Below are 18378 nucleotides of genomic sequence, written 5' to 3'. Positions count from 1 at the left end.
ATAGAGATATAGCATTGATTGGAAAGCAAGCAAAACAAAAAGAGCTTAAAAGACCAAACTTTAATTCCATCTTTTCTAAGTGTGAAGCAAGCATATATACCACCATATTATTCATCTAATTAACTTATATTAAAACACCCAAAAAAAGATATTAATGGGTCGGTGAATTAATCTAATCCTACAAAATGTACACATTTGTGACAACTTTTAAGCACTTTTAGCATTCCTTAATGCACACATCAACAAGAAAAGATGAGTGTACAACAAAATTGTGCCACCAAAAGAATCAATCTTTATCCCAAACAGAACCACTTGTCCACTCTTCTTTACACTGGGCAATTAGTTTTGCATTTATAAAATCTCACACTGTTCTACCTTTGGGTCTTTCTGTAGTTTGGAATTGGAGTGCAACAGAAAAGAAAAACACATAGTAAGAAATTTGGCATATCTCTTAGCATTGGAGTGACATGGAAACAAGCAGAGTGAGAATGAGAGTTGGGATATTTTTCCTCTACTTCACTTTAGCTGTTATTTCTCTCAATCATTGTGGTAAGCCTACTCTATCATAGGTTTCATTATTTCTTTATGTTTGCATTTTTTAAACCTAGAGAAGAGTTCTAGTATTTATATTACATTTTATTGATACAAGGCACATTTTGGACAGCAATAAGTTCATAGCTCAAAAGAATCTTCTCTTTTCCTCTTTGCAGATGCTGATAGATCAATGAAACTATTGGGAGGCCCTAAACTTGGAAGAAATATAATGAGCAAAAACCCAAAGAAGTTGAAAATTATCAAGCATTTTAATCTTCCATCTTTATTTTCATCAAATGAACTACCCTATAGTATTAGCTCCCCATTAAGTATGACTCCTTATGAATCACTACCTCCAAATTCATTGCCAGAAAACAACCCTCCATATTGTGAAAATCCACCACCAAATACTCCTACCACAATCCCAACACCCACAAGCTCTCAACCATCTACACTATCACCAAATTTTCCAACCCAAAGCCCACCTTCAAGCCCAATAACCATAATACCAGGCCCGCCCGGATTATCGACACCAACACCGGATGTTGATGTAAGCCCACCAAGTACTATCACACCTGGCTCGCCCAACCCGATACCGAATCCTCCAATTATTGAGCCTGGCCCACCCGATACATCAACAAGCCCGCCATATTTTGAGCCCAGCCCACCATTCTACATTCCTTCCCCTGCTGGTGGCATCATTCCAGGCCCACCCATTACTTTTCCATCCCCCACAGGAGGTGGCATTGTCCCAAGTCCAACAGTATTTCAACCACCTATTGTCTACCCACCACCAAGTGTCCCGCCACCACGCAATGCCGCTCCTAGCACCACCTTGTGGTGTGTGGCTAAGCCGTCGGTCCCAGACCCAATCATTCAAGAGGCCATGAACTATGCTTGTGATTCGGGAGCGGAATGTGATTCCATATCGCCCAATGGGCAATGCTTTGAACCCAATTCTGTATATGCACATGCTTCATATGCTTTCAATAGTTATTGGCAAAAGACTAAGGCTGCTGGTGGCACTTGTGAGTTTGGAGGAACAGCCATATTGGTTTCAATTGATCCTAGTGAGTGCTTCAATATAAACAAAGATAGATTTCTATTCTCCATTTTACTTAATGATAAAACCTTAGGGGCTTCTTTATGTGGTTGGTATGCATTTTTTAATAAGAACACTATCTAAATATGACTTTTGTTGCATAAGCGAGGAAATAAAAAAAATGTCTAATACATGAGGCTTCCAATTAGTAAAGTTTGGGAAGAGTAAATGTATGCAATCTTATGCACACAAATGAAGAGATTGTTTCCAGAATTTAAACGGTTTGCGTCAAGTTCAAATTCTTGATAATAACAAATTTTCATTACTTTATTCTGCTCAACATGTTTGTTTGGTGGCATGTAGACCATTTATATTGAAGAACAACATTACAAAAGAATAACATCTATGTTTGTTCTTTAATTCATTAAATATATACTTCATGCAAAAGAACTTTCTTAGTGACCTATGTTTTATTTTGGTCACTTTTAGTTTTAATAATACTAATATTACTTTTAGCTTCTTCCACAGGTTTTGATGGATGCCGCTTCATCTACAACTGATTAAAAGAAGGTCTTTTTTTCTCCATTTTTAGAGAAAATACACTTTTGGAACCAACCATGTCTTGAAGAGTGAAGACACTGTTTCTTTCATATATTCTCACATTTCTCTTCATTGTTGAAATAAGTTAAGCATCTTAAATTACTCACAAAGATTTTGTAAGTAATGTAGTAATACAAGTGACTAGTAGATTATTGCATGGTTTAATTAAATTCTCGTTATTGTACTATCCCAAAAAAAAGAGACAAAATTAACATCATTGGCAAATATTAATCAAACCTTTTTCTTTGCCTAATAGTAGGATAGCATGCATTTTTAAGAGAGTGAAAATGATAGAGAGATCATCATATCCATGATCATTTTATATATACTTTTTTTGGACTCACCATGAGGAGGATAAGATAGATATCACAAACGCCTCACACAAATAATTTGTCCCAAAAAAATTATGTTTCCGTCTTTAACTAAGTAAATTCTACTACATAATATAAAAATTTCAGATTATATTTTTATGACTTTTATTTTTAACTAAGTCACACTTTTTAATTAGATTAGATACAATAAGATCAGTTAGACACATTATAATTACATGAGTCCTTACCACATTATAACCAACTATTAAGGATTTGATGTCCCAAATTATGTCATGAACCAATAATATTAAAGCGAAAATAAAAAAATAATGAATATTTAATATTTTTAATTATTATAGCATGTTTTTATTTGTACAACATATAGTTTATGATAAAATTTACGACTCCGTATTCTTGTTGATAACCAACATTAGTTGGCACTTGGCAATATATAAAAATAGAGAGGGTTTGAACTTTTCTTAGCAAAGATTGTAAATGAACCTATAATAGGATATAATATCAATTTTCCAATTTTTTTTATAAAAACTAAAGTTTATTAATGTTTATGTGTCTTATAATTGTCATAAATTATTTATTATAATAAATATAATTATAAGTGTAATATTTATGTGTTATCATCGTAAAGATTTATACATAATCATTGTATTATTTATCATTATTTATTTACATTAATTTTTTAAAGAATTAATGACGATTAAGCATGAATGATAGATGATGCAATGATAGTCAGTGTAACACCCCGACTCAGTGGAATTTAAAATAAGTAGACAATTGAAGAAATTATATATTGCAGAAGCAAAACCATTTTGAAAATGTGAAATAATTTTTTTTCAAATATCTTTCATATAAAAATAGGTGGAATTTCCTTGACATATCCTTCAAAACAATGTAAAATTTCACAACTTGTCAAGGATAAAATTTAAGACACTGACTCAGGTGTTACATCCTACAACAGAAGGACACACTATCTAGTCGTAAGAATTGTCTTTCCTTTCCTTCAGACGATGGCACGATCAATCTCCATGAAGTCACGTACTCCCTAAAAAGTTAGGAGAGTAAGTACTTCCACATATAGTATATAAACGGCACATAAAATATCAAATTCAGATAGCATTTATCATATAATCAACTTCACATGGATGTAATAAAATGTGGAGTGTCAATACCATGATGTGTGAATATTTATTATGTATATATTGACACAATTGTTAGCCTCTTAATGAGTGCATGGAGAAATGATTTCTGTAGGGCCCCTAAACTCAACATTAACAGCAATGGTACCGACACTGGTCGAGCACGACCAGTCCTATGCTGTTCTTAGGAAGCGAACATGACAAATACTGCGCCGTGCCCACCATTGGTAATACATTGGCAAAATATCGTGCACTCGGTAGCATTGGAAACCATCCGGTCGGCAAGGGTAGCTGCTATATCATCCTAAACATGATACCTTCAAGGGGGTGTCAGATGTTACCGTAGTTAATGCGAGGAGTTCCGTCGATACAAGGGAGCTGCCCTATTCCTGACAGATCAATCCTCACTCACAGTGTCCCCTCAACCAAGTCACACAGACAAGGTACCCCTTTGGGTTCTCGATACAACAATAGCAGTGTCGTATCTTCCTGTAGACTATGCTACTAATAGTAGACACAGTAATATGGATCTTATGATTCGCACATGACATGGCAACGATTCCTTTAAGATGAACGAAGGGGAAACTTTTCGGGTTAAGGACGGGAACTTTATAAAAATTGGATTTTGACCAAAAGAATCACTGTATGTAAGTTACGATAATGTATGCTAATTTGGCACTTTGAAAAAAAACAACCTTAGACTTATAGTTTCTTAAATCGCTTGAAAACCAAACATTTGTTTAAAATCGCATGCTAATATGCTTTACCAAAACAATGTTACGCCAACTTTCTCGTAAAACACTATCTAAATTTTCAAAAGACTTTAAATGGTGAAAGCTTAGTAAAACAATTTCATTTCCATTCTTCTCGAACCACAGTCTTTTAAAAATTGATTTCATCTGGGATACTCGTATGTCATGCCATGAGAATGCATAATGACAATTTTATCATGATGTAACAGTTAATTCAACATTATAAAAAAATCAATCCAATCAGGAAATACTCATTCAACATCAATATAGTTTTCTCAATTAGTCATATCAATTAAGATTCAATTATCATGATTAAATAGTCATATCAAGTATATAACAATTTCACATTACTTGGAATTAACAAAACAACCTTAATCATACCAATCATTTTAAATACTAAGATAAAAAAAATAATCATGTCAATCCAACCAAGATCACAGATTCAACATAAAATCATATATCAAATAAACTCTATTCAATCTTAAATTAGCAATTTACGAATTAAAGGGCCTCAATACCCAGTTACTCGCGACTACAAAAACAGTATTCGACTATCTCTGCCTTAGGCCTAGCTTAGAGATGCATGACTATCTTTGACATGATTTCTAAGCTCATATATGAAAGCACTTCTCTCCATACATTAGCTCTACCGATCCTACTAACTTCTTGTCATATATTAGAATCTTGACTGGGCACGATAAGAATCTCGCAGACAGTTTGGGTTCAAGGGCTCAGAATTAATCTGAAATGTTTCGATTCACTCTTGAATGAGTACCAGAATTTGATAACTTGAAATATAAATGAGTAATACTAGGGTGGAACATAATATTTGACATATTTTAGTTCATCCTAGGAAGTTTAAGAACCTTTAGGGTTCTATGAACTTGCTGACTTCAGTTTAGAGCTTTTGGTGAGGAAAATGACATCTAATTGTCATAAGAATCTCAAAATTAAAGATTTGTCCAATAGTTTTCATATGAAATTAATTTAAATGGAATTGGGCATTCAGGCTAGGGTTTATGGACTAAAAATCATGTAATGCACACCCATAATATTTAGCCATAAGGCAACCATACACTACATCAGTGTAGAGAGCATAATTCTTGAGTGGCTGATTGAAAACAAGCACATTTTATCATGGTTTGGAAGTGGCTGATTGAAAACAAGGAAAAACTTTGGTATTTTAAGGCCTCGAATTTTAGGCTGGTAGAAGATGGTTTGGAAGGCATCTTTACAGATTACCATAACCTCCTTCTAGGCTAGTCTAGGACAAAATATATTTTGGTAAAATAGACATAACTCTCAAATGGCTAAATGGATTGGAGAAAACTTTATCAATTTGGAAAGCTGGTGCGATAAGGAAAATTAAAAGTAGTTATAAGCTCTAATATTAAGATTGGAAAGCACAATGTAGAAGTGATCTTTGTGATTGATCACAGTTTTGGAGACAATAGAAACTAGTTTGGGTAAATTAGGAATAACTTACTCCCAACTTACCCAAACATGACAAATTTTATATCAAAATGAAGCTAATGGAAAGGGTAACCACACTATGGGCTTGAAATTTCTAAATCATACCCTCAGTGATCTAGAATAGTTGTGCACAAACATGATAGAACATAGAGTGTTTGGATATCAAGCAAGATGTGTGGTTGAGTTCGTGAACTTCAATCACCAAGAAATGAATCAAAACTCATAATAGAGATAAAAAACACAATGAAAACAGATTCTAAAGGATGATCACATGACATGCACGTAGTATATTTTTAGTTTCAAAGACTCGCACACACACTACAACATCTAACCCACCATATTAAGCTTATTGTCATGGTAAGAATGTGGGTTAGGGTTTGACAACCTTCTAACCCCAAATTTCAGAATCTCAACACCTAAAATAGAAGGGACTTGACATTCAAAAGCGAAAATCAAGTTCAATGGTTCAACAATCACTCAAATGGATGAAGAGAAACTCAAACAACAAAGAAACTAGCTTGATCAACATGCCACTATGACTGAACTTATAGAATATAATTTTAAGGGTTCTAATGAGATATTTACATAATTTAACAATAAAATTGGATTTTCCATAACTTAATTATGTTAGAACACCTCTTGCACGCAAGAAGAATGAAGGAAAAAAGCCCCCAACACTATTTGTGTTGGTCATATATGCTAGAAATGGAGGAAAGAAGAAGAAGAAGAACTTTGTGTGGGTGTTGGTGGAAGTTTGGAAGACGTTCCAACCCCTAAGGATTTATATAGGAAAGGAGGATGTGGTGAGGTGGGTCATTAAGGCTGGATTAATCCTTAATGGTGTCACCTAAGGCACACTTGTCAAGTGCTAAGCCTAACCATGCATGCCATCCTAAATCCTTGTGATTTAACATGTGTTATGTTGTTTTGAATTTTTGTGTTTTGCATGGATGTGTTTCTTGCATTCTAAGGCACCCTAAGACAAGTCTAAATATTATCTAGATGAGTATAAATGATAATCCATGCATCATAGATTGATAGCTTGAGCTCTAAGAAACAAGACTAGATAAAACCTATCTAATTAGACTAATCTTGGTATTGCTGATTTGAGATGGATTAAATCTCTGGATAGAAATTTTAATCTGTAAAAATAATTTCACCATTGGATTGCATTGGTTATAAGAGAATAGGGTTTAGGCTTAAGAATCACTCAAAAAACTATCATAACGAAAATGTTATAGACTTTCTAAGGAATGAGAATTTTTGCTAATACTAGAACACGAGTTTGCACTCTAAATAGCTTGAGTAAGATTAAATGATTGTAAATATGATTATAGTATTGGGAAAATATTAACTTATACTCTTAGAAAACTTTCTATGAGGTTTGATTACACTCAAGGTGATATAGAGACGAATATAGATAGTCGTAGCCAAGGCTGGCAACACGGTCATTGACAATTTTCGGGAAATTGTCTGAGTTGTTACTCCAGATTTTTAATTGGGGTAAGGTCGCGCACCGATTTTCGGCTGCACGAATTTATTTAGAGTCGTCACTACATTTTATAGTTAAAAATGTAGAAAAATATTTTAAGCCCAATTACCTTGGGTTTTCGAAATTTTGATATCTAGACTCAAGAGTCGGTTACAAGGTAGAGAAAATATTAGCACCATATTTGCCCGCCGTAAGCGATACCTTTCACTAAAATATACGAATTTATTATTATTATTTTATTATTGAATTATCTGGTTAATTCATTAATTATTAAAAGGAACCAATTTATTTATTTTTATTATTATGTCTGACAAAATTGACATTGGTCCTACATATCCTTATTAAGGGAATTAAGGCTTACATAGTTCTTTATTAGAAAAACTTTTGTTGGTTGAGTTTATTTTAATTAAATAAAATATATTTTTTAATAAAAAATGTTTATTTTGCATGTTATTTATTGGTGAAAAAAGTTTTTTATTTGGTTACTTTTTTATTTATTTTTTAATTAAGAAAATAGAATTTAATCGATTTTGAGATTGAATCGGTTGAAAAGAAGCGGCGTAACGTGACCTTTCGAAGATGATTTGAGAATAAAGAGGCATCTAGAGCGACCTTCTCTCCATCTTTGATCGATTCTCAAAATTACTTTCATTTCAAAAAAACATTTTTAGTTATGTATGATGTCTCTTATTTTACTAAAAAATTTCACAAGTTCCTTAATAATCATTTTGATTAATTATGGAATGAAAATAAATTTTAGTTGGTCACAGTATTTAATAAGATTTTAAATCCCTTTTTATAAACAGTAAGAATAGTTGTAGGGAAATTATTTAATTACTATATGCATAAAATGTTTACTAACTATTATCAATGTCATAATATGTGAGTATTAACAATATAATTATGGTTTAAATTTATAATTGGAGATATAATTTATGTAGGATTGATATAAAAATACATTTATGGCAAATCATACACTTTAGTAAAAAATATACCTTTAAAGAAGCCTACAAACACTATGCAGAGCCAAGAGAGACGTTGATACTGCTTGAGGACTCGTGGCAGCAATGGATTGGGGAGGCGCTATTGCTAAACGTTCTTGGTCACGTGTCAGGATGTGGGTGGTGGAAGTAGAGTGCCTAAAATGATCCCATGTGTTGGGGATCCAAACCATGGTCAGTGACGCAAATTGGGTGAGGGCGAGTGCAGGGACACATAGCGCACTCGCTGGCATGATGCTTCGGTTGGGCAGAGGCGAGGCTGCATGGATGGACCTGTGCACGTGGCTGTAGTTGAACCTGTGTTCCTGTGGGTGCAGCGTTCAGGTCTGGCGTGGTGCAGCGTTCAGGTGTGGCATGGTGCAACGTAGTATGGACTTGTTTCATGACGTGATTGGATGGTTACGAAGTCAACGGAGGGGAGTGGTTGTAACATCGTGAATTTTTTGTGTATGTTTTATTAATTATTTATTTTATCAACGATTAATTTTAGAAATTAATCAGTATTGATTTAGGCTAAAACATAGTTGAGTGTTAGTCTTGTTTGGTTATTTTCTATTATGTGGTAAACTTTCGTAATTTTCTGCGACGAAAGATTTTTGAGCTGCTGTCGGGCCTAAATTTGTCCGAATTCGGCCCAAGAACGTGTTTTTGAGTTCCGTAACTCAGAATCGAATTCCGATTGCACCATTGACTTCTAAATATTATTTTGAGTCAAGATAGACATGAAGTTCGTCCATAACACAATTCAAAATATTTTCCACTCCGAATTTCGTGTTTCGAAGTTCTAACCGTAAACCAAAATCTGAAGATTTTTAATATCCGATCGAGTATTAGCCGAAAATACTCGGACATGGTTTAATCGAGAATGTTTCACCGAAAAGTTCACATCACTTTCATGTAAGAGGATTGCTTATTAAACTAGCAAAAAACATATCCTCTCACTCAAAATCCCTAAAATCACTCACACATCTCTTACACAAACTACTTTTTGAAAAACCATTGACTGATTCCCCCAAAATCTGATTTCTCTCTTTAAGGAACCAAATCCTAACTAAGAGAATGTTAGGTATCAGTGGTCTAGACACACTTAGAAGGGGGATTGAATAGGTGTAGCGGTTATCAATTACCACTTCTCGCACCAAAACCCAGTTCTGGAAAATAGCTCAGGTAATCGATTAACCAGTGGGCTGAATCGATTAACACGAAACAGAAACAGAATTACAAGATCACCTTCTTGCACAGTTATTTACCAACAAACAAGTAGAGATACAACATATATTTTTATGCACAATTAACAAGGATATAACAAAGTATCACTATGCAAAATATCATATTCAAACACGAATTAAAAACAGTTTGAATTAAAAAAGAGATTGAGAGAGAACAACTTGCACAAATGGATTTTTATCCTGGTTCATTTGCGGGTCCACTTGCAAACTACATCCAGGTCTCCCCTTCTGATCTTGGGAGATTTCTCTTCACTATGTTAAAAACTTTGTATTGTCACATACACCAATTCAATTACAAGACTCTAGACGCTTCTTTCTAGAATTTCAAGAACCTCTAACCTTGGTTTGACTATCCCTATCACTTGAGAAAACATTTCTCGCGATCCAGCCCCAACCAAGATTCTCGCTCTAAATTCAAGACCTACAAGCGTTGGTGAAGATTCACTCAATCTCAATGGTGGTAAGACACCAAGAGACTAAACCCAAAGTACAAAACATTAAACAAAAACAGAGTTTTACTAAGCACTAAAATGCTCAAATTGCAACAATGAAAAACTCAAAGATTAACCCACACTCAAGTAACATGAGTCATCATGAAAGTATGTGAGTTAATACAAAACATATAATACATAATCTTTCTCTAAGATCTCTAATCAGAATGCACGAACATGCAAGAAAGAATGAATGAGTTTTAGAACATGAAAACAACATGCAATTTATCATGAACAATATGAACTAAGCATATTAATTTCTCTTTCTCACACATGCATCTCTCTTCTGCCTATAATGCAGTAAATCACGAAGATTATGCTCTCTAATAATTCCTAAACAATAAGATGCAATGCTACACGTTTCTGCAATTTTCCAGAACTTATACAAACAAATTTGACCCTTCAAACTGTTATTTTCAGTTATGCAGTTAAAACAGAAAACAGTTATAATAGAAAACAAACACATTAATCGATTAACCAACATATTACAATACGTGATTAAATGGTAAACTACGTATATGTTATACTTGACTCCTATACATGTTTTAGCAATTATGTTATGCCTAATATGCACATACAACATGTATGATTAATGCATGACCATATAATAAACTAGATGATATGCCTCATGAATATGATATGTCAATATTAATGGCTTTGAGACTTGCATCTTGGTTTACCTAACCTAGACTCACTAACTGAGGCACACATTCTATACTACTTAGAAATATTACTCTATTGATATAACCTAGTCTAGATATGACCAATGAGTTCTAGGCATGTTGATTGTTGAGACATCTTCAAGCTTTTACTAACTCTTTGTCTTCATCAAAACATAGGCAAAACATTGCTAGTGCAATCCTTGACACTTTGCACTTTCAATCTCCCCCTTTTTGATGATGACAAACACCACGTCAAATACTACATTAAATTTGATGAATTAGCTTGACGATGTTGTACATTTGCATAGCGGTTGTGAATTCAAAGTTGAAGCGCTTGCTCTCCCCCTTAGGTAAGCAATAATTACTACGGAAGCTATTATACAACCTGCAATACATTAAACACAACAAGCAACCTTTCTCCCCATTTTCACATTATAAAAAAGATACAAATATTCAATTATAGTCAAAAGTCAGAAGAGTTATTATGGTTATGACAGACTGTAAATAATCAATTAATTTTGGGCGTTTAATTAATCAACCAGCTGTAAGAAATTTGCACAAATGCTCATTTTTACATGATTTAATCGATTAAAACCATAGCATAATCGATTAAATTGACAGTAAACAATAACATAACTGATTTAATGACATGAAAGGCTATGTTAATTCAAATTAGGCATGTAATGATTAAGTAGTGATATAAATGAATAGTAAATAGTAGGCTTAATCAATCAACATGGGTACATACACCAAACATGACCAATATCCATTAAATATAAATCCATACTATATACGACATAATTAACCATTAAGCACGAAATAGACAATTTGAAAACATTAACGCATTACTTCCAAATGCAAACAGCAAGGTATAATTTAAGCATAATACCAACACAAGTTTAGTAAAAGAGAAGTAGTTTAGCTATTACAATCCAAATGCAAAAGCAAAATAGAAAATGAAGTTCTCAGGAGGAAAGCAAGGATCACCATAATCCATAAACTAGGAAGGATAAACCTAAGGATCTAAGGTCTCCTAACTAGGGATGAGATGGAGGGTTTTTATCGTCAGGAATGATCATGCCACCACCACCCTTGATGAGGGTGCTCAACTTGTTGAACTCGGCACACAACCTCTTGCTTTGTGAATCTGCAGTTTTCTGAGCGAAGTTCCTCAAGGATTGATAATGATTATCTATTAAGGCATTCTGACGCTCTTCAAAGTTCTCCAGATCAGTATGGCATGTATCCTTTAAATACTGAAAATGAAGATCCATCCCGTTGTTAAGACATTGTTCTATAACATCCAAGTGAGCTTGTCCAAAGGATGGTTCTTGTGTTGAATTTCCATAAGACTCCCCCTGAGTTGTAGCATTTGCCTCATGTGTTTCATCTTGATCATCCTCACCAAATGGGTTGAGGTTCACAATGTTGAAATCCTCCTGGTATTGCCAAGTGTTGCCATACTTGTAGATGCCCATCTTGTGAATCAAACTTTCACCAATCAAATGATCTTTATCAGAACATTCCACAATAATAGTATCGAAAACATCAATATGCAAATAGTCAATAATGCACGAGATGAAAATACTACAGGGAAGCAACTTCGATTGCGATGTAGAGACACTATACATGACCTTCAGGATCTCTTCGGGCCAATTAATCATCACATTTTCCTTGACCGCGTACATAAACCTCAAATCAGTCATGGTAGGTTGTGTATGATTTGTGTTCCTTTGAATCAATATATATGCAATCAGATAGTGCAGGAGCCTATTCTCTACGAATAATGACACAACTTTTGTCAATTCACCTTGAACATATAATTGAGGTCTCCTCAAACACGACTTATACACATCAACATCATCAAAAAAGTTGTTTACCCAATCACAATCTCCTAAACTAGCACCATTATATGATAATCCACCCACATTCATGAATATGTCATCATTCAGCTAAAATAATTTTCCAGTTATCATAGACCAGTACTTCCCATCCTTGTATCTAAAATTAGCATAATATTCCCTAACTAGAGCAGGGTAAATGTTACCTTTCAATTCCAAAAAGGGGACAACCCCTTGTGCTTGCATTCCATGCGGAAAACGAAGTTTTGTTCCGCTAACCAAGTTAAGTTAGCATACCTTATGTACGTAAGTTTTCTTCCCTGAAACTTGAGCAACCGAGTCTCTTGCAAAATCAAAGAGTAATATGGGTCTCCACGGTCCTACCTCACTTGTTGATTCGAAGATACGGCTTTTGGAGCACGTGGTGGACGTTGAGCGGTTGTCTTAATCCTTTTTGCATGACCTCTTTCCATTTGTAACTGAAAACCGAACTGATTTGGAGGTTTAAGGAAGGATTCACAGAAAACCTAACTTAAGGTTTGGAATTGGGGGTAAACAGATTTCTTGAAAATTAATGATGGATAAAAAGGTTTATGGAGTGGAATGGGGTTGTAGTATCCAATTTTAGGTTAGGTTAAAGTTTAGGATTGATATTGAACTTGTTCCTCTGAGATTTGAGAGAAAATGGGATGAGGGAGGTTTTGAAAAATGCCCAGAAACGCTTATGTTTCTATTTAACTGGTGCCATTAATCGATTAACTACCAGACGATTATTCTGAGTTAAAAATAACAGGTTTTAAAAAATTGCACCCAGGTAATAGATTAAAATAAGGCCATAATCAATTAAATTGCATCAGATTTACAGAATCAAGAGCATTTTGGATGTTTTAAAAGCATGCAAAGATTTCTAACTTTTAGAATGCAATATTGAGCAGTCACATATATACATAGAGCTTATTTATAGAATCATGGATCATATAGGAATAACTAGCATTCAACATATTCTCTTTTTGAAGCATACAAGGTAAATAATCATGCAAGGCAATAACATAAACTCAGTCCAGATATTTTTCATCAAGGATTCCTTGTTCTCTTCGAAGAACATAGAAGCTATCTCGTGAGAGGGGCTTGGTGAAAATATCCGCTAATTACTTAGAGGTTTATACAAATTCTAGCACACAATCGCCTTTTTGCACATGATCACGTAAAAATGATGCCTTATTTCTATATGCTTGTTTCTCGAATGCAAAACGAGATTCTTGGAAAGGTTGATGGCACTCGTATTATCACACTTAATGGGGATCTTTTCTAGTTTAAGCCCAAATTCCTTAAGTTGCTGCTTCATCCAAAGGATTTGAGTGCAACACACGCCAACGACAATGTATTCCGCTTCTGCGGTGGACAAAGCAACACATGCTTGCTATTTGCTGTGTCATGCCACTAAGGAACTTCCTAATAAATGACAAGTCCCACTAGTGCTCTTTCGATCCAACTTACACCCAGCGAAGTCGGAATCAGAGTAACCTACCAAGGATAATGAGGCATCCCTAGGATACCATAATCCCATATTTATTGTTCATTAGGCAAAGCTTTTACTAACTCCTCATCTTCATCAAAACATAGGAAAAACATTGCTAGTACAATCCTTGACACTTTGCACTTTCAGAGAATACCTTAGCATTTTCATACTCTTTCTTCACTTTGCATTTTCTACAGAACTCTCAAGGTAGTTCTTCATGGTTCTTCATTTTGATTTTTTCATCTCTTAAGATCTAACCATTACATGTTTATGAAATTTTAGTATGATGTTTATACGTATGTTATGAACATTTTCAACCATTGAAATGTTCTAATAATCTTCCTAACTCTTTTTATGTTCAAAACTCCAAATAGGTATTTTCTTGAACTTAGAAAGTTATTTTGAAACCATGAACTCTTTGGGTTTATGGGGCAGTTTTTAATGTTTAGAAAGTTTGTATGTTTGTTGGTATTTGAACATGGTTAAAGGTGATGATTGTATATCAAAGGAACATTTAAGGAGTTTTCCTCACCATGCAAAGTTTGGACTTTTCCTCTTATTTTTGTCTTGAAAAACCATAGCCTTGGACAAGTTTAGAATAATATATTTTTAATGTTGAAGTTTGATTTTGTTTCAAATGGGATGATTTTGTTATCAAAGGAACCTTTAAAGTGTTTAATGATAAGTTGAAGGATCAAAACTTTCCTTAGCATTAGGTCTAAATCATGACCAATCTGTGTTGAAGAAAAGTTTAGTATGTTTATGGATGAGTTTTGTAAAAAAGTGTGGTTTTAAAATATTATGAGTTAAAAATTTGATTAGTAAATGATATTCTTTGACTTTCAAGTTAAAGTAATGATTTGAGATAAAAGATGACTGATAAAAATCTTGATTTTATACACTTAAAGTGTTATGAAGTAATGGATGGTTGATTTGTTATAGAATGAACATTAATAAGGTAAGCTTACTTTAAAGTGGTAAGTGTAACTTAAGAAATGTTGATTTTAAATGTTGTTTTAAGCATGAGATCAACACTACCAAGAAGGTGTTGAAATGACCATGAAAAACCTATTATGCAAAATAGGGAATCTACTTAAGATGACTTACTTTAAAGTGATAAGATCAACTTGAGAGATATTGATTTAAAAAGTGTGGACTTGGATTAAGAAACTTACCTAAAAATGGCGGAATATGGCTTAAAAAGTCTCCATGAAAATAAAAATCTATGAGGTAATAAAAGTGTAAACTTTATTAAAAACTTACCTTGGAAAAACGTTGGAAATCAGGAACAAGACTTTCGAGGATAAAAGATGGTTCAAAAATATGAATCTTGGACCGGATGGATGAAGTCGTTGAGTTCATAAATGGATTAAAGTGTTAAACAATGTCTTTACTTTAGGGTTATCATGTAAAATTGATTCCCAAATCACTAAATTGTTTTTGTGTGTTTAGTTTTGAGGCTTTCGAAGTTGGAAGATCAACCCACTCTCTTGTAAAGGAAATCAAGCACGCGAAAACCTAAGGTGAGGGAGAATACATCGTGACATAGTGGTGTCCAAATATGACACTCGAATCTCCTAAACTATCTCAAAAGTTTGGAGTTATATTTGTGTATTAAGAAAACCCGTACTTAATCAAACATTTGCGTACATGGATTTGTATAGATACTTTCTTAAGTTGTATGCTTAGGATACCTTAAAATATCAAGTATTGTGGTAGTTATCCATGAAGGAACACCACTCGAGAAACTAAAACGCATAGGGATCATAAACAATAGAGAGTTTCGATCCGGTAGCCCAAAAGGGCGAGGAAAATGGTCTTGGTAACTGGACCACCTCGCCCGGGCGACCCAGCCTCGCCTGGGCGTAAGAGAAGCAGAGGAGAATGATTCCAATTGGCGCCTGGGTGAGCAACCCCTCGCCTGGGCTAGCCATCCTCGCTTGGGCAAGTGTTTCTCACCTAGGCGAGGGCCATACAACCTGTTGGGCGTATTTTGGGCGTTTTTTGCGCCCGTGTGACCACACCTTGCCCGAGCGAGGACCATACAGGTATTTTGGCCAATTTTTGATTGATTTTTCGCTTGAGCGACAATCCCTCAATTGGGCGAGAATTGGGAAGAGAATTGAGTCTGTTTTGATGAGTCTCTCGCTTGAGCGACAATCTCTCGCTTGAGCGACAGTCTCTCGCTTGAGCGAGAGACACACAATATTTTTTTATTGTTTCTGATTATTTGATTTCTTAGGCAATAGCCCTAGCTTGGATGTGAAGTGTATTTACACTTGGGAAAGACCGTGACTCAGATGATTGAGTCTGGTGCCCAAAATTGATAAACTTATACAAGTACCTTTGTTCTTGCACCTATTTAGGGTCAGGTTTCCGACTGTGATGTCGTGATTAGGGCAATGCCCAAAAGGATTACATGATACCATGTAGTGAGGTCATCTGACCAATGAGGCTTGGCCATGTGGTCGTCCAGGATATACAACGATTGTTCGAATTGGTAATGATGTTAGTCCTCTATTACGTGATGACGTAAGATCGGGTCCCACAGAAGCATTCCTTTTGGAGATGTCTTAGGTTGGGCCGGTCATATAAAAGAATGATTAAAAGATTTAATCTGCTAACCTCGGTTAGTGTGCATACTCATTATGGATAATGAAGTAGTAGAGAGGAAATTTACGAGAGACGAATGAGGGACGGTGATGGCGGTGGTTCGTCAGCAAAGTCTTGAGGGTGAGTCTAGGTGAGACGAGTCCCTTGCATTCCTAGATGAGGTATTCTGTTAGATCGGACAGTTCTCACATTGCAAACTAGATTATCTCTGACAACCACTCGTTGCAATCAGGATCGATGATAGGGATGTCCAGAAAGTGTTTTATACGACATCGTCCTGAAATGGACAGTTCTTTGGAACATATCGATCATATATCCTTGTGAGGAATAGTTTGGTGCGTTCAAATCAGGTTGTTATGGGACATGTACTCTCGGTTATTTCCGAATAGTTTATTGGGAGGATATTGGTGTAAGGATGGATGAAATAAACATAACATCAATACATTGAGCTCGTGGATATTAATCCTCATGGTTTTAGTTATAACATCATTCATCATTTACATTTATGTATGTGATATATATATTGTGTATGTTATGTGTGTTTGTCTGGATGTAATATTCTGTATAATTCCACGCCGTCAATGAGTAATATTCATTAGATGTCATACACCTTTTTCCTCATGTTTGTCTTCTTTTCGCGTTTTGTTCAGATGAATTGTTTTGTCAGGATTCAGAGTTACCACTTCTCGATGTCCCAGGATGGGGCATAGAGGATTGAGGGAAACCGTTATACCTACACAGACCCTTGTGCCTTAGAGTTAGAGATGATATGTGATGGATCTTCCATGCGCTTTCCCTACCATCACGAGGAGCTGGAGGCTTCCTTTATCCTACATCCTCTAAGGTCGGCATGGACCAGATGTTGTAGAGCCTTCCAAGAGGCGACAGACTTGGAACGACGCGATCAGTTCCCCAGTATGGAGGAGAGCAGCCCAGCAGACGATGCCAGATCTCCAGGCGGATGCAAGGGTGGTGACTCCGTCAATGCATTAGTCCTATGTTCCAAATGAGGAGATGGCGGAAGAGGAAGAGGAGCCAGCAGCTAAAGAGGATGATTGTGTGGAGTTGATCAACATCGAGGACTCCATTGAGGTTGTCAACCTCTCCTCCGACTCTGAGATGGAGGAGGACTCAAGCGAGTGTTCCAGCACACTTGCAGATGCTAGGGCTAGCCGTTAGGAGCTATTTCCATTTCTATTTTGCTTTTGATTAGGGTACCTGTGTAGGGTATTTATTTTATGAGTAGTTTTATTTAGGCGACGATTAGGATACCGCTTTGTATTTCATACCAACTTTTTCTGATATTCTAATGAAGTATTATTCAAAGTTATATTGAGTTATTTTTTGTTACCTTTAGGTAATGGTTTTTTATTTTCTGCATTGTATGTTACTTAAAGTGATGTTTCGAAAATGAAATGAATATAAGGAAATAAATTTTATATGGCTACATTATTTATAAAAATTTTTTACCCATTTTTAAGCAAGATTTTTGGAGTAATTTTCAGGGCATTACAATGGTTGGTAATCAGATCTAAAGGATGAGGTTTAAGTGTGGGGTGAGTGCACGGGAACAGCGTATTCCAGCGTGCATTAGATCATTCCGAAATAAAAAAAGGTTTTCTCTTTCCCACAATGGCACGTTGCTTTTTTGGGTAGAGGTTTTT

At 35.1% G+C, this 18378-nt stretch overlaps 1 protein-coding gene across 3 annotated transcripts; it reads left to right on the top strand.

The window, feature by feature from the left end:
• On the top strand, nt 199-2328 carry LOC109347988 (extensin-like). 3 transcript variants are annotated; one of them, XM_019588154.1, is made up of 3 exons: nt 199-549; nt 741-1604; nt 2093-2328. In XM_019588154.1, exons 1-3 carry the CDS (start codon nt 468-470, stop codon nt 2134-2136), a joined length of 990 nt encoding a protein of 329 aa, XP_019443699.1. In that variant the 5' UTR covers nt 199-467; the 3' UTR covers nt 2137-2328. The 3 variants fall into 3 exon arrangements, with proteins under 3 accessions (XP_019443699.1, XP_019443696.1, XP_019443697.1); XM_019588151.1 differs by having other exon boundaries at nt 203-549; nt 711-1604; XM_019588152.1 differs by having other exon boundaries at nt 208-549; nt 711-1604; nt 2105-2328.

Source organism: Lupinus angustifolius, chromosome LG05 (genome assembly GCF_001865875.1).
Source record: "Lupinus angustifolius cultivar Tanjil chromosome LG05, LupAngTanjil_v1.0, whole genome shotgun sequence".
In the NCBI taxonomy this organism is placed as follows: domain Eukaryota; kingdom Viridiplantae; phylum Streptophyta; class Magnoliopsida; order Fabales; family Fabaceae; genus Lupinus; species Lupinus angustifolius.
Note: the sequence above shows the minus strand (reverse complement) of the source record. Positions and strands in the feature narration are given on the sequence as shown.

What these genes read in the sequence shown, in the direction of transcription:
- LOC109347988 (XM_019588151.1), top strand. Translation starts at nt 468, where the DNA reads ATGGAAACAAGCAGAGTGAGAATGAGAGTTGGGATATTTTTCCTCTAC. An exon ending in TATTTCTCTCAATCATTGTG is followed by an intron (nt 550 to 710) that starts GTAAGCCTACTC and finishes TCCTCTTTGCAG; the next exon opens with ATGCTGATAGATCAATGAAA. An exon ending in ATTGGTTTCAATTGATCCTA is followed by an intron (nt 1,605 to 2,092) that starts GTGAGTGCTTCA and finishes TATTACTTTTAG; the next exon opens with CTTCTTCCACAGGTTTTGAT.